The 17618-nt window shown below is 40.3% G+C and overlaps 1 protein-coding gene across 14 annotated transcripts in view; it reads right to left on the bottom strand.

The window, feature by feature from the left end:
• Positions 1-412: 412 nt before the first annotated feature.
• Positions 413-17618, bottom strand: part of MAGI1 (membrane associated guanylate kinase, WW and PDZ domain containing 1) — a 720361-nt gene continuing 703155 nt past the window's right edge. For 4 of the 14 annotated variants that reach the window (XM_043993628.1, XM_043993641.1, XM_043993657.1 and 1 more), the window contains 5 exons: positions 11208-11301; positions 11009-11069; positions 10202-10348; positions 7073-7211; positions 414-2465 (listed from right to left, as the gene is read on the bottom strand). In XM_043993628.1, coding sequence (XP_043849563.1) covers positions 1684-2465; positions 7073-7211; positions 10202-10348; positions 11009-11069; positions 11208-11301 — 1223 coding nt within the window. In that variant the 3' untranslated portion in view covers positions 414-1683. Of the gene's footprint in view, positions 2466-4949; positions 5039-7072; positions 7212-10201; positions 10349-11008; positions 11070-11207; positions 11302-17618 lie in introns of all 14 variants that reach the window. The other 10 variants (XM_043993677.1, XM_043993673.1, XM_043993636.1 and 7 more) reach the window with 7 other exon arrangements.

Here is a 17618-nt window from a genome sequence, read left to right as displayed (position 1 = left end):
TCTGTATGGAAGATGTGAAACAGTAGACCATGGACACACTAACACGCCACAAGCAGCAGTTTACTCGAGTGGTCCAAAGGGAACGGCAAACGTTTTGGCTCAGCTAGGCAGTAATCCATTTCAGCCGTAACCACGGCCATAGCAGACGTCACCACACTACTTGCATCTTGAACAATTACAACTTGATAGAAATAAAAAGAGGAAGGAAGGAAGGAAGGAAGGAAGGAAGGAAGGAAGGAAGGAAGGAAGGAAGGAAGGAAGGAAGGAAGGAAGGAAGGAAGGAAGGAAGGAAGGAAGGAAGGAAGGAAGGAAGGAAGGAAGGAAGGAAGGAAGGAAGGAAGAGAGAGAAAGAAAGAAAGAAAGAAAGAAAGAAAGAAAGAAAGAAAGAAAGAAAGAAAGAAAGAAAGAAAGAAAGAAAGAAAGAAAGAAAGAAAGAAAGAAAGAAAGAAAGAAAGAAAGCTACTCCGCCCACCCCCACCCCCCAAAAAAACCTCGTAGTTTGTTCTGCTGTCCAGAGCTATTCAAGCGGCAAAGTCACCAGGGCTGAAGCTTCCCAAACAGATTGGGCAAACTCTCCCAATGGCTTCTTTGGTCATCCTGGGGATATTTCTCTTGCATTCACAAGGCATATCCTGCTTGTCTCAGGAAGAATCAAACAGTAAAATCAAATACAGAAATCCATCCTTCTCCCCTCCCCAACTCCCTTAATTCAAAATTCTGACAAAGAATATCAACCGGTTTCTACTAAGCAGAATGAATACACCTACTGTATAGTGGGGATTTCAAATGCCTCTGTTATACTGTGCGTGGACCCCCATTTTCTAGTTGGCATCCTACTTCTAAGAAGATGATATAACACACGTTTGGCATTTGGTCCAGTTGCTTCTGGTTGTTGAGCTAAACTGCAGTGGCGCTGCCTTAAGGTGACCTTGGTAGGTATTGAGGATTCTTAATGAGCTTGGTGGTCTACACTTGCATCATGGGTGTGGCAGCCCTAGCTCCTGTCTTGTTATCTCCTACCAGACATGAAAGATACAAGCTGCTGGCTGAACCAACGCTAAACCAAGAATCAAATACGTCTCTTTGTGCTGCTTAGTCTTCATATAAATATCCTTCATCGTAATAGTAGTCTCTCCAAACAGTTAATTCATTTTGAGGATAGCTTGCTTTCTGTTTCTTCAGGAAGAGTCCACGGCTCTTACTGGTGTGATGCTTTTACCCCCCTCCCCTTCCCCATTTCTTTTCAAAACTCCTAGATACAGTATAGCAGGAAATCACTAAATAACAGTCTGGATCTGATTAATTAAATGAAATCAATAAACTTCCTTCCCTAGAGGAATTACTGACTGCCCCATATGACTATGAGAGGAACAGGCTGCCCGGTCAAGGATGATTCTCCGTGATTCTACACTGGATGTAGAAACAAAATTTATATCCTTTAGGGACAGCATTTGGCAAATAATTTTCAAAAAAGTATACATTTAAAAATACTTTCTTTAATATGATACATCAGGCACAACACTTTTCATATATTTTTCTTATATGTTTCATCTGCATAAAATGTTTGTTGCTATTCTTTAAGATCATCAGGTATTGGATACTTTGTTACATAAGAAACTAAATAATTTGTTACCCTCCTAAAATCTTTAACCCTGTAAAGGCTGGAACGTGTTGCAAAAAGGCTCAGATACTGAGGTCAGTGCTGCATTCTTTATAAGGTCTCCTTCTCTGCTCGGGGGGATGTCTGGAACTTCTGCTCATCTCTGGCTTCTGATTGGGGCCTTCCCTTTCTTTGTGACTGATTTTGTCATCTCGGTTTCTCTTTTCAGGTGACCTTTCTCTCCTTCTCTCTGGTGACCGTGCTCGTCTCCTCTCTGGGGACCGTTCTCTCCTTCGGTCAGAGGACTTGGCCCTCCTCTCGGGTGAGAATTCTCTTCTTCGGTCTGGAGATCTCCTTTGATCCAAGAGCCTTTCCAAGGATCTTCTCCGTCTGCTGGGTGAACCATCTTTTCTGTGGCCTGGTGACCGTTCTCTTCTCTTCCCAGGAGAAATCTCTCGCCTCCTCTCATGCCGTTCTCTGCGTTCCAAAGTGTTGTCCGCGCTCCTTGTTCCCTCTCGCCTCTTTTCAGGTGACTTCTTTTTTGGTCCATTTATCACCATCCTCTCCTGGTGGGTTTCTCTCCTTCCCTCTGGTGTTCGGTCCTTTGGCCTCCCTGCTCCGACCCCTTCAGGTCTTTTAGAAATTCCATTCCAAGTGTGGTGTTCGTTGAGTTGTCTGCTATACTCTCTGCTGCCTTTTGGGTCTTTAACATATGCCCGCTTTTCCCCATGTTGTGATGATTTGTGAAGATCTGGTGGATAACTGGACTCCAATGATGGGTGTTGTCGCCGATCGGATGGCCCGCTTTTCATTTCCGGTACATTTTGTGGACTTGTGGGGGGGCCGTTCCTGTCGCTGCTGGGGTCTGGAAGAAATGAAAGTAACAAGTTTGGTACAAGAGTCCTTTACCTCAGATACCACTCACTACATTTCAGACTCCATTAAGGACAAAAACAAACAACTGTTAACACAGTCAGTAATGGAAGCCAACTCAAGCTTTGTTAATTTAAATGTAACTACAAATAAGGGGAGTTATCGATTAGTACTTGGGATGCTCTGAAGCTAGCCTGTTATTGTTCCCCATTGTTCCTAACATCTGCAAACTCGCCTAGGCATGAATCATCTCAATAATTAGAGTATCAGTCATGATTTCAATTTCTGAAGGGCAGTGGATGGACTAGAGCATCAACTAAACAAAACTAAAAATTTCCTTTCATTTAAATAATTGTTGTTTTGAAAAGTTGGGGTTATTTTGGGGGAAGGATGGGAGAGGGCTTAGGGGTTCAAGGTTGGGGTGGAGTGAAATGGAAAAATAATTGTTTCTGGTAAATTCTGGGACCAGAAATGCTCTCAGATTCTTTTGTTACTAAGTACAACTAAGGGCGAATCTACAAGAGCTAATATTCTGTGTGCTGCTATCGGGGGTAAATGAATGAACTTTTCTGATCCTTTGTTTCCATGGCTACAACACGGGGATAATTTTACCCATAAAGCCTGCCTTACAGGGCTTTTGTTCATGAAGGCCATGAGCACTCTTATGGAAAGTGTGCAAGTGCTAGAGAATAATTAGCTAACATTCTTTTCTTTGTCCTACTACTATTAAGGAGTTTGACCATGAGGATCCTTAAAAGAGTCATCTGAAATGGTGTGGAGACATTTTAAATGACATCCCACAATTCTTTGCAGCTAGCTACACACACCTCCATATAACACAGTGAAATTTGGTTTACTTAAGTATAAATCACACACACACACACACACACACACACATACACACATGCATGCACAAACCACCATTTGAGACAGATGCTCATGAATGATTTCTTCTACCTCAGTAAATCATCATGACCATTGCAGAGAAAAAGTAGAATGCAGATGTTCTCAGTAAATCTCCCTCATAAGGCATCAACGTCCACATTATCGACACTCAAGGCCCTTCATGAACTGTCAAGCCTGCTCTGCCCTGTCCCCTCCACCCCCAACTTCCACTGGAGTTTCACATTTGGGATGGTTAGCCATCTTGCTGGGGATTACAAATTAGAGTAGCCTGTTTTGTGATAAGTAATCTCATTTCTTCTCCTTTCCCCAAACCCCATTTAAGGTACTTGGATGAGGATTACAAAGCTTCATTCATTCACTATTACAAGGAGCAGCTACCATGGGGCAGATTAATAATGGCTCATTTTGAAATGTAGGTTACAGAAAGTGGGGAGACACTTTTGTGGAAAGCCTTGAGTTTGGGGTTTCCCATCACTACTTGGTACTTGTACAGCAATAGTTTTCTCATGAGGGCCCATGATAACTGACTGTGTTTAAATACCTAAAGGGCTTCCCCCCAACAAGAGGGATTATATTTAGCACCACAGGCTTAGAACTGAAAGAGACCTTCGAGGCTCTCTAACCCACGCCCCCACCCCATGTCCCCTTCCCTATTTCAAAGATGAGAAAACTGAGGGTCAGGGACGTGCCTAAGGTCACACAATGTGCCTAAAGGTGACTAAGGCTCCTCCCAATTCTAAATCTGTGAACCTGTAAATGAGCTTTCAGTAGAATTACAGGATAAACACCACAAGGGGCCTTACAGGTCACCTACTTTAACTAAATCTGCTTGACTCCAAGGGGAATAAAACTAGGAGCAATGGGTAGAATTAGCAGAGAACCCAATATGTGAGGGTTAATCTAACAAAAAGTAATGAGAGGTGGCCAGCGGTGGAATGGGCTGCCTCAAAAACATGAATGGGTTCTCTTCCACTTTGGGCATTTAAGCGATAGCTGGATGGTCATTTGTCAAGGAGGATGGGGACGCTAATACTAAAAATGATAACAAAAAATAGTAATAGGTAGCATTCATATGCTACAGCACATGTATTCACTTCAAGGTTTATAAAGTACTTTACAAATATTATTTATCCTCACAACAACTCTGGGAAGCAGGTGCAATCATTATCCCCATTTTACAGATGAGGAAACTAAGAAAGACTGAGGTTAAGACTTGCCCAGGGTCACATGGCTAGTAAGTGTCTAAGGCTGGATTCAAACTCAGGTCTTCCTGACGCCAGAATCAGCCCTTTAATTATTGTGCCATCGAGCTTCTTCTAGGTGGGAAGGGATACTTAGTGAGGTAGAGATGGGACTAGCTGGCCCCCAAGGTCTTTTGGGGATCCTGGTTACCTACTTACTTTCCCAGGCAGATCAAAGCTTGAACGGGTTAGGTCATGTACTTACAATTGAAAGAAGGCAGGGGAACGCTCAGAATGAATTGCCATACACATCAGTATAGAGCAAAGCAGAAGCAATGAGGGAATTAGGCCACAGCACAGAAACACCTAGGATTGACTTGGCTACAAACCGTAGTTTGGTTGTGGCCCATAAGGTAGAAGCAAGCCTCCCCGAGCTTGTCATTTCTCATACATGCAGCGATGTTAGGAGGGATCATCGCTGAGGAAGTGAGAGCCCAGCACCAAGAACAGTCAGAAAAAGAGAAAGAGAGAGAGAGAAAAGTTGAACATTTAGATTCCCTATAACAAAGGTGAAAGAAAAAAAAAAGTAATAAATCTTCATTTGCTTATCTGAGGGCAAAGAAAGTTTATTTGTCCAGTCAGACAGTCTAAGGCGACACCCAAATAAGGCTGGGGAGACAGCAATTATGATAGTAGCATAATTAGACAGCCAGAAGGTGACTTAAAAACCAAAGACAATGAATGCATCCATTTTTTTTTTTAACATCCAGAATAATGACACAGGCTGGTATAGAAAAGGCATTGACAATTAACAAAAAAACCAAAGCAAAACCCAGAGTCCCATCCGCCCCCCTGAAGACCGCGACGGTGGTGAAATTAAGTACAAAAAACTCATTACAAAAATAGCCTCACAGAGGAGTGGGCGCCAATCGAGTAAGAAAAATATTGGAATGGAACATAGCATAACCAACCCACTTGTGACTCTCACTGATAGAGCTGAGGGGTGTAAGCCCAAATGACACTTGCAAATGGTTACAGCAGCATGAGCCCAGTAGATTAAACCCTTCCTTTGAAACTGCATATTTAATGATCTTTATTTTTAGCCCAAAGAACATTTGTGAATCTTGGATTTTTTGTTTTGTTTTGTTTTGTTTTGTTTCATCCTCAGTGCAACAGACATATACTTTGAGATGTGAAGCTGTACAGGGTGATTACAACGGGTCCCCAAAGACATGGTACATCCAAACAAGAGGAGCATAGAGGGAAGACAAAGAGGAAGACAGAATACCACACAGTTTCAGTGCCATCGTTGAACCTAGTGGTAAGAGGTTGAGTACAGAAAGGTGTGCCCAGCCACCGCGTGGGAATGGTGGAAACATTTCTCCACTGGAGTTGGAATTCAGAGTCCCATCGGGTGATTTCCTAAAGGGGCCTTCATCAGACCCTCCTGGTTTTGACCCAGAGTATTCTTGCCACATGGCGTGCGCCACTGGGAAGGTGAGTGATCACATTGAGTGGCACTTGATTCGAACATCTCAGTAAGTCCCAGAATTCAACTGTGAATTGTGCAGAACGACTTTCAGAAAGGAGGTCTAAATAGTAGTTAGTATCCCTAATAAGGGGCAGCCAAGTTCAAGGGTATCCTTCGATCACAGTTTCTATAGAAACTTTGAAGACCTTTGGTTGGGAAGAGCCCTACATCTAGGGCATAATTTTGTAAAACAATTATTTCAAATAAATAGGACACAATTATCATAATATACAATATTTTCCCCATCATCACCCTAATCTCAATCAAGATCAGTGCTGTCCACTCAACTCGTGTCTCTAGCTATGATAAAGGAACGATAATGTAGCATTTAGCTTTCCTTACAGGAAAGGTAGAGTAGCAACTTTCCCCCATGATGAGCACTGGAAATGTGTTTCATCCTTTATCATTTAAAAATATATCACTAAGTATTAACAGACTTTTTTTTTTTTTAAACAACAGTGGGCTCAGAAGGTCTGAATTTGGATGGGAAGAGAAGGAGTGATTGTATACAGAGATTTAGAGGAGCTGAGAATTTTCTGTCTCTGCATACAGACACAAATTCAACAACAACCAAAAAAAGTATTTGTGCCTCAACATATCACTCAAGAAACCTGCTTTCCTCCTTCTTTAAAGAACAGTGTCATTTTGTGCTAGCAATGGAACCACTGAGAAACAGTTTGGCACAGTTCAAACATTCCTTCTTTCTTGGTTGGACTAGACAAAATGTTCTCTCTCTGATCACCAGAAAAGGGGGGCTACAGTGGTGTTGCCTAACTCTCCGCCCCAGTCCATGGAAGCAAGCAAAGAGGATGAAATGTGCAGAGATTTCAGGACAAGCGAGGCAATTCATCACGTGTTGCAAAAAGGTTGGTAAGACACTGGTGAGAAAGGAAAACAAAAGGAATTTCCCGCTGCGGCTCTGGAGACAAATTCATGGAGTGATGCCAGGAAAGAAAGGAATGTTTTCATAGTTTGACCCACCATATTCCGGTACTGAGCCATCTCCACGTTTCAGAAATAGACGAACTCTGCGGCCGCCATTCTTAATCAGTTCTATAGCCCGAGAGTGCTTCATATTTTTGGTGGTTTCCCCATTGATTTCTAAGATTTCATCACCAATCTACCAAATAAAAAAAGAAGAAGAAGAAAAAAAAACATTGTGTCAGAGTAGGAACTTATTATAGGTGACAGAGCCACCCACCCTCAAATGACATGAGTCACCTGGTTTGGGGAAGAAACTATGGGGAAGGAACATAAAGGAATTCCATGGAACCCAGGTGTGGGAAAGCTAAATTAGGGTACCTCCCTAATTAGGTACCACCCCTAATTAGAGCTATTGGCCCATAATTCAGATGATGCTGATCTTATAAATATGCAGGGAGCTCATTAGGTTATAGTTGCAAGCAATTGAAACGTCTTTCCTTCTCTTTCACTTCTTTCTCTCCTCTTCTTCCTTTTCTCTTTTTCCCCCTTCCTCCTTTTTTTCTGTATATACATATATATACACATATATACATACATACACATAAATATATCTGTACACACATACTGAATTAGAAACTTTCTGCCAAAGTATTATATATGTGTATGTTTATATATAAATATATACATATATATACACACATATAATATGTAACTTACATAAATTATTTTTGTTTTAAAGGAGAGCAAATTTCAGTGATGGAGGGAAGATGTGAGAAGACAAATGGACCATGTGTGGGAACAGACAGACAATTTTTACAATTATAAAATATAGTGACTAACAAAATGTCTTCCCTAACATCATGGCATCTTAAATGCAGAACTAGAAGAGTGCTTAGAGGTCATTTAACCTGGCCACTTCATTTTTAGATGAGGAAAACTGTGTCTGGGAGGGGTTAAGTCATTTGCCCATGATGATACAGCTAGCGAATGATAAATCTGGGTCTTTTGACTTTTTAGGAGCATCCTTTAGAAAGCACAGGGAGTTAAGCTATGCTTAACAGACATAGTGGTTCCCCAAGAACATAAAGCAGTAAACTCAACAAGGAAAATGTGAACTTTGGTCTTCTAGACTGCAGTCCTAGTCCTCTAGCCAGTAGGCCAAGATAATTCATAAGAATCAAGACCATTTGTGGGCAGCTAGGTGGCGCAGTGGAGAAAGCACTGGCCCTGGATTCAGGAGAACCTGAGTTCAAATCCAGCCTCAGACACTTGACACTTACTAGCTGTGTGACCCTGGGCAAGTCAAGAAAGAAAGAAAGAGAGAGAGAGAGAGAGAGAGAGAGAGAGAGAGAGAGAGAGAGAGAGAAAGAAAGAAAGAAAGAAAGAAAGAAAGAAAGAAAGAAAGAAAGAAAGAAAGAAAGAAAGAAAGAAAGAGAAAAAAAGGAAAGGAAAGGAAAGGAAAGGAAAGGAAAGGAAAGGAAAGGAAAGGAAAGGAAAGGAAAGGAAAGGAAAGGAAAGGAAAGGAAAGGAAAGGAAAGGAAAGGAAAGGAAAGGAAAGGAAAAAAAAAAGAGTAGAATCAAGACCATTTCTGGTTCACCTGACAAGTTGGAAGCTTATATGAGGAGGCAGCTTTATTCCATTTCTCATCATAAGCTTTTAACTTTTTTTTCTTTTCTTTTCTTGGTCTAGACCTGTGATTTTACCAGTAAAGGGAATTTTTCATAAGGAAATTTCCCTCACCTATGAAGATTTGCTACTCATCTTTATATACCTTATAACGTTAGGTATTGAGTCCTGAGAGGTAATGGTCACAAAGTCACTTCTGGCTACAAAGCTGGCCTAGCCACTAAACCTTGTTGCTTCTCTATAATAAATTAAAAGACTAATATTCCAGTATGCCTTTATCTGATAGCTTCCTTGGTGCCTTAGTCTCATATACGTGAGCATAGCTTGCCCATTTACCACGCAGGTAGAGTGAGGTCCATCCTACGCAAAGGAACCTTGCAACTCTACAAAAAATACCCTGGGCATCTTGGGGAATCCAAGCCTAGTCATTGCCTTGAATGTCAGGGCTAGTGAAACTCTGTATTTTCTGCCCAAGAATGGGTTACAAAGATTTTTAAGATTTCATCACCAATCTACCAAATTTAAAAAAAAAAAAAAAGAGGGCATGAGCATATGGAGCATATGTCATCATTACTTATAAGATTTCCAGCAACATGGAACAAATCACAAGTCAATTGTTTTTTCTTTGTTTGCTTTAGATGGCATTCTGAAGTCCCCAGAATCTTACAAGACAGGCTGTGGAAAATATAGTGTAAGATCTTAGGTTCTGTTTTTATAACAGCTTGGTTCAAGTTCAGTTTGGGACAACACAAGAAGTTTGTACAATCAGGACAAAGAACCTCCTCCCTCCAGCCTCCTAACCCAGTGTTCCCCACCTCCTCCCCCGTTTGCCTGCATTGGGGGCAGATTTTACTTGTTCCTTTCAACTGCATGAATGGAATCTCTCTCTTTGAAACATCCCAGCTTTCCATCAAAACTAAGCTGTAGGGTCTTATGATGAGTATCTAAGACCCTTAGGCTTCTTGATTCCCAGAAAGTGGATTTATCCTTACAAAATGGGTCAATGTTTAGATATAGTAAAATTCTTTTAGGACTGTATTGGTTTATAGGTAACTTTTTAAGATGACTTTTAAAAATGACTTTATTATTGACTTTTCTTTGTTGTTGTTCCATCTTTTTCAACACACTTGACACTTTGTGACCCTATTTGGGCCTCTCTTAGCAGAGATCCTGGAGTGGTTTGCCATTTCCTTCTTCAGCTCACTTGAAAGATAAGGAAACTGAGGCAAACAGGGTGAAGTGACTTGCCCAGGATCACACAGCTAGTAAGTGTCTGAAGCTGGATTTGAACTCATGAAGATAAGTCTTTCTGACTTCAAGCCTGGCACTTTCTGGATACAAGCCCATTCTAACCCCAGCCAGCACTGGATTATTTTGGTAACAAATAAAAATGGTTAAACAAAACTAACTCAAAGGACAACCTTGTCTTTTGATGTAGGCAACACTCTGTACCTGTGGGTCCCCACCTGTTTGCAGAGAAAAAAGAAGATCTGCTGCATTAACTATTCTCTAGGGCCATCATTGGTCACTGCAAACCTAAGTTCCCTCTTCATACATACCCTCATCTTTCCACACCTCTCTGCTGGACCATCCTCAGCTAACCGCAACACATAGAGATCCATATTATATTCTCTGCCACCTCGAAGACTAAAACCAAATCCTTTGGCTCCTCTTTCCAGTTCAACAGTATAGAAATCTTGGTCCTGCTGAAAGACATGAAAATGGAACAATTTTTAAAGCCCATTGGTTAAATTCAGGTTGCTCCCAAGTATTTTTTAGCCATCTATCCATCCATCCACCACCCACGCACCCACCCATCTATCCATTCATCTTAGCCATCCATTCATTCATTTTAGCCATTTAATCACATGATAATTCATATACTAAGGGTCTAGTATATGCATAACATCATTAATAAAAAGATAAAATAATTTTAAAAATCTATTAATATGGTGCACCATTTCTTTTCTAAGTCTGGTGCCTGGGCCATTCAACATTGGCAAACTAATTCCTTCTTGGCAAAATGAACTTTGGGGCCATGGACCCTTCTATGATTGCTATCACTGGCTACTGGAAGCTTTGCTCTTTTGCTAGAGGCTATATTTGGCTCCTGTTCTTTTTCTCCCAGAAAATTTTAAAAAAAATTAAAAAGGCTACTCTGACATATTTTTAAAAGCAAAGTATAAAAGCCTCATTTCTGAAACAACTGGATCTGGGGGTTTATGGCTAGTAAATAATTATCTTGTAAGGGGTTATTCTCCCCCCACACCCACACCCCATTTTTAGAATGTCTCACAAAAATAGCCTGCATGAGTTGGAAGCTGGAGTACCAGGTAAACAAAGCAAATGAAAGAAACTGAGCTCACCTGTGCAGCCTGGGGGGCTTTGAAATCAAACTGCGATTCCTGCTTTGGTTTAGCATTGTTCCTGTTCAATGAAAAGAGAGGAAGAGGGGGAAAAAAAAGAGCAACTCATGGGAAAACTGGGAAAGAATCAAGGGCCATCAATGGTTGGGTCAGAAATGATCAAGGAACATAAAGGACATCTGCATGTGGGACAGCTGACCTGGTCTCCTGGGCTCCTTGTTGGGAAGGAGTGTGCGTGGTGGTAATGGTGGCAATCTTTTCAGCATTGGTCAGCAAAGTGGCATTTGAGGACTCTGCAGGGGAGATACAGAAAGAGTTACATTGCTTCCTCTAGTCCTGTCTTGGGCTAACCAATTACTAGTATTCTGCACACAGACTTGTACCCGGAAATTATTTGCATTTACTTTGTGCATAGTTTGTATTTATTTATCTGGGTGCCTGTTATTTCCCCGGGGGAAGAACGTAAGTTACATGAAGGCTGGCATCTTCAGCACCTACAACAGTTCCTGGTGCATTTTTTTTAAATGGACCTATGTTGGGACAGCTAGGTGGTGCAGTGGATAAAGCACCAGCCCTGGATTCAGGAGGACCTGAGTTCAAATCCAGCCTCAGACACTTGACACTTACTAACTGTGTGACCCTGGGCAAGTCACTTAACCCTCATTGCCCCGCAAAAAAAAAAAAAAAAAAAGACTGACTTTTAAAAATGACTTTATTATTGACTTTTCTTTGTTGTTGTTCAATCTTTTTCAACATGCTTGACACTTTGTGACCCCATTTAGGCCTCTCTTGGCAGAGATCCTGATAGGATACCCCATGAGTCTTAGGCCAGGAGAGCAAGCAGCTTCTAAATGTTTAGCACAGTGCCTAGCACATATAAGGTGCTTAACAAATGTTTACTGATTGCTTGATTCTAAAGAAATGGCTAAATGGGCCAGTATGCCTCTATTTAATCATTTTCAACCTGTGTTTACAAAAAAAAAGGGCATCTCCATGAGCATATTAGGAGAGTCTGGCTGGGCATGGTGGTGCACACCTGGGTTGTTACTGCAGAAGCTGAGGCTGGCTGATCTCTCATACTCTGAAGTTCTGAGTTGCACTGGACTAAGCCAATCAGGGACCTATACTAGATCTGACATTAATATGTGTGCCTCCAGGAATGGAGGGGCCACCAGATTGCCTAAGGAGGGATAAACTAGCCCAGGTCAGAAACAGAGAAGTTCAAAGACCATCAGAATGGCATCTGAGCTATTTGTAGTCACTGTGCATCCAGCCTAGGAGAGCTGGGGAATCCTGGGTATTCTTTCAAATTAAATTAAATGGGAAAAAAAATTTTTTAAGTCCCACTGAGACACGGTCCTAAAGAAAAAGTGGCCTGTTGGAATTTGACACCATGACCCCAACCCTGTCTGCACACACATTCTAGCTGACTGCCAGTCTCCATTTGGTTTTTCCTACTATTGATTGTCAATAGTGAAAGGGAACTAACCTAACACTCTACTAAAACTAAAACCAAACCAAACCAAACCAAAAAAACCCCATCACATCATGTCTCCACTTCTCTTTACTGGGTACAAAAGAAGATACTGGATTCTCCAGAAGACTTACCCAGGACTCTTTGTGAAAGATTAATTTTGAAACCTGCATTGTTAAGAGCCAGAGACTGCAAGTGTAAATTGGATATACCAAGCAGCCTCTGAATGTGAGTACAATTCTCATGTAAATTGGCTTTTCTTTTCACTAGACACATTCAGAAGCAACTTCATTAAAATCTCTAGAAATTTGCAGAGCAGAAGCTTGGAAAACACTCCCCATGCATGGGTTTATTATCGACACAGCAATGGGTCTGTGTGTTGATTCTAAGTCCTTTGTTCTGAATAGAAAAAAAAAAATCTCCTTTGTCCGTGATGATTGTGACCAAAAGAATTATGGGTGAGTAATGCAAGCACCCTGGATTTAGAGAAAAATACATTTGTCCAAAAGAATGTGCCCTCCTTGAGGGCAGGGACTGACTGATTCATTTGGATTTGCTATTCCCAGAGTTAGCAGAGTGTATGGTACAGGGGAGGGACTTAGGAAAAGCTTGTTGAATTGAGTATTTTTCAAAAGCTCAGGGAAAATTTGAGACTTCTTTCCTCTGCATGGATAGCATGGAGATGGAGATGGAGGTGTGGGTGTAGATGGAGATTTGTATGCATGTGTATACACAAACACACAAATACAGTATTGCCAAAGGCAGGATATGAATGTAGGACTTGCTTGGGTTCATGGTTGCCTTCCAATCATGAGAACATATTGCCTCTCATTAATAACAATGTGTATATATAATAAGTATATGCTTGTAAATGCATACATATATGGATAGGGATATATACACCCATACACATACCTGCATAGGGAACAGATATGTGTATATGTATGTATATAGATATAAATATAGATATATAGATGTCCAGATGACCTCTCCAACATTTATTATACCCATTTGACAGATAAGAGAACTGAGACTTGGAGTTGAAATGACTCTTCTACAATTGTACAGATAGGAACTGTCAGAGAGGCTTGATTTAAACCCAGGGCTGTTTTGTTTTCGATTCTCAGACCCAATTGGCTCCATCCTGTTGCCACATTCATTTGTAACATCAAGGACACTAAGACATGGACATCAGGACTATCCATGTACTCTGGCAGCCACTTGCTTCATTCCTATTCTCCCTATTCTCTATTTCTCACTGCAATTATGCTGAGCCTAGTTGAAAAAGAAAGCACAAGATTCCGGCAACCCATCCAGGAAATTGTTGACAAGGCATCAGGGACAATGTTTCTTGGTAATTAACAATAAACACAATCACTGAATTGTGTTGTGATATCATTTCAGGTTTCTTTTGTGTCACTGTAACCCAAGAGCTTCCCACCTGTATCAGATTCAGATGTCATAATTGTTTTTTTCATATTTGTCACTTGTTTTCATCTTTTTCAGGGTACTCAAAAAGCTAACAGCCTAATTCTCACCCAGAAGCAGTTTTCTGTATCTCTTCTGGTCCAGTTGCCATTTTCTGTATTCTACTATATAGACTTGCAGGTTGGAGGCAATTATGAATTTTTATTGACTTTTCACATGGCATTCTGAATTGAACTGATTTCTTCTTCTCTGGTGATTTTCATCATTTAATTCTGCATTAATGGGTGATTCATGCAGAAGGGAAGCAAAAACTTGTTTGCAATTTAAAATCAAGAACTTCCCTTTTTAAATAACTTTGATATTCTGCTACATAACTGTTAACAATTCAATGAAGTGTCTTCAGAAATAAAAGACCAAGTTTCAGTTCACAACTCCCTCCTGCTCCCAACTTTTTAATTAATACTAGATGATTAAAGTGGCTAAGAGGGGATTGGAATTTTCTAGCTTTTACTGGCCACTTTGGGAATGCCACAAGTGCTCATGTATCTTACATTCCTGTAACATTTCCGCCATATTGATAAATTTCTTCTTATTTTAATTAACATTGCATTGGGGGGCAGCTAGGTGGAGCAGCGGATAAAGCACCAGCCCTGGATTCAGGAGGACCTGAGTTCAAATTTGACCTCAGATCCTTGACACTTACTAGTTATGTGACCCTGGGCAAGTCGCTTAACCCTCATTGCCCCACATTTAAAAAAAAAAAAAAGACAAGCAGAAGATTTAGAAAAAAAGAATTAAAAAACCCAAAACATTGCATTACACATTCTGTTAATTAGGCAGAGTGTTTGACAAAATGCTTTTAAAATAGACCTTGTTTCTTAATACAAAGCTGAAGGCTGTGTAATATGGCCCATTATGACACTGTACATGGAGACACACAACCTGCCTCCTTATAGACAAATCTTGCATCTGTCATAGGAACATTGATTTAGAGCTTAAAATAGATGTGGTCAGACCCCATCATCTTACACATTATAGATGGAGAGTTGGGAAAGACCATAAAGGACAATGAGTTCAAACCTCTCACTTCAGAGATGAGGAAACACTGAGACCCAGGGAGGTTGTGACTTGGCAAAGGTCATATGGCTAGTAAGTGCCAGAGCTAGAATTTGAACCCAAACCCTCTGACTCCAACTTCTAGAGTTTCCTGGGGATAATGTGAGCTTAAATAACCTGCCTGGGGTCACAAAGCCAGAAGGGGTCGGAGGCAAAACCTGAACTCAGGTCTTCCTGACACCAGGGCCAGATTTCTAGTCACTACACCATATTAATTCTATCCTTCATTTTTTATCTACTTTAAGGAACCTGAATAGTTTTGGAAGCTTGGTGAGACAGGCTATTTTTATGGTCATTCCTGGGCTTAAGAATCTTATATCTTTTCCTGAAATGTTATTTACACTGACTTGAGTTCTCTTGGGCAAATCAGAATAGCTCCTGCTATGCTATCACAGAAATAGTTTGCCAAGAATAGCCCGCCATATTGCTCAGGCTATTGTCATAGCATCCACACAATTTAGGACACAGGGTCTCCAGATTTCATTTTCAGACATAAAGCAAGGTGGGCACTTGCCCTAACCTCAGCCATGGAACCTGTTACAAAGCCAAGCAAATAAAGAAAGGGCAAAATTATTCATCTCATGAATATTTTAGTGCATAAATATATATGTAATAAATATTTGAGTAAGTATTAAAAATTTGAATGCCATGAATATTTGAAAAGTATTGGGAGATTTTCTAAAATCGCATGGTTGTAATACCCCTGACCCCTTTCTTTATGCCTATGAGAGACTATTTATCAGGCCTTGGGACCTTCTTCTGAAGGGAGGAATGGGCATTGATTTGACTTCATAGCTTTTTCAGTGAAACAGTAAGTACAATCTAACACTACTTCCTGGGTCAACTTTAACCTAACCTCTTTGGTTAAAGCCTAAGAGTACAATTTAGAATGGTGTAGTAGAGTGTTGGGCCTAGAATCTGAAAGCCCTGGGTTCAAAAATCCTGCCTCAGCTGCTTACTGGTTGTATGACCCTGGGCAACTTACTTAAACGTCTCTGTGCCTCAGTTTCAACATATGTAAAATGAGGCCAATAGATCTCTTAAGGTCCTTTACAATTCTAAATCTATGACCCTAGATCTGAGAAACTCATATATGTGAGTACTCAGTAATTTTTTATCTTCATGAATACTTTATGTATTTTCATTATATGAACTTCATCCTAATTGAAAGGCAGAATGGAAGTTCTTTGAGGGCAGGTAATGATTCATTGATGTCTTTGTATTTTCAGTGTCAGGCAAATAGTAGGCCCTTAATAAATATTAAACTCAATTATATTGAAGTTAGCCCAGCTCTGCCAGACATATTACAATGCCAAGTTCTAGCTCTAAGAGGAATCATCGTTGATTCAGTTCTTCCCAGGATTCATTTGGCAATGCTGTAAACAAAGGGTGACTTTGGGATATATGAAGGGGTCAAGGTCAAGGTTGAGACTGAAGGAGACCAGAAGATTCCCTGGACCTTTTTTGGCACTCTCATGATATGCTTTCTCTCCTTTCCCTAAAATTCAGAGGAAAGAGGACGGCTAACTCACAGATAAGGTGGCATCCAGATGGTACAGGGGGGAGAGCATGGAACTTGGGGTCAAGAAGACCTGAATTTGAATCCTGCCTTAGACCCTTACTAATATCTGATCCTGGAGAAGTTACTTATCTTCTCAGCCGGATTATCTGCATCTATAAAATGGGGGAAACCATAGCATATACCAGAGGATGTTTGTGAGGACCAATTAAGAAAATGTACATAGATCAAACCATACTATTTCTATTGTTTTTTTTGTTGTTTTTCTTTTTTGGGGATTTTCCTTTTTGCTCTGATTCTTCTCATAACATGTCTAATGCAGAAATATGTTTAATGTGATTGTACATATATAACCTATATCAGATTACTTGCTGCCTTGGGGAGGGGGGAGGGGAAGGAGGGAGAAAATTTTGAAACTAGAAATTTTATAAAAACAAATGTTGAAAACTATCTCTAAATATGACTGGAAAATAATAAAATACTTATATGGGGAAATTTTTTTAAAAAGGAACAAAAAGAAAAAGGAAAAAATAATAAAAATCTCCAAAAAAAAGAAAGAAAAATATGCAAAGGACTTAAGCTCCACAGATGTTGTCACCATCACCATCGTCACCATCACCATCACCATCATCACCACTGTCCTCATTATTGAAGGTGGAAAGAATGGCAGACTTGTACCTTCCTCTGAATTGCTCAAGTTGCAGTTATATCTGAGCAGCCATACTGAGCAAGATAGAGCAGGGGCTTTGTATGGGCTTGTTCAAGGGGTCTCATCATGAGTGGAGGGAGAAACAAGTATAAAAATAATGACTTTATATTATATAGTTTAATATAATATTTATATGCCACAATTTTATAAAATCTATAATGGAATAACATATTCCTTATTTATTCTAATTATGTAAAATTAATTATTCTAAAATTAATAATAATACACATTCACTAACCACTTTCAGGTTTGCAAAGTGCTTTATGTCAGAGAGGATGGGGAAAGAGGCGAGAAGGAGTGGGTAGAACATAAGTGTGGTGGGGCCAAAGAAAGAACTAGAATGAAGACAATTAGTGGGAGGAAG

The sequence above is a fragment of the Dromiciops gliroides genome, chromosome 1 (assembly GCF_019393635.1).
Source record: "Dromiciops gliroides isolate mDroGli1 chromosome 1, mDroGli1.pri, whole genome shotgun sequence".
NCBI lineage: Eukaryota > Metazoa > Chordata > Mammalia > Microbiotheria > Microbiotheriidae > Dromiciops > Dromiciops gliroides.
Note: the sequence above shows the minus strand (reverse complement) of the source record. Positions and strands in the feature narration are given on the sequence as shown.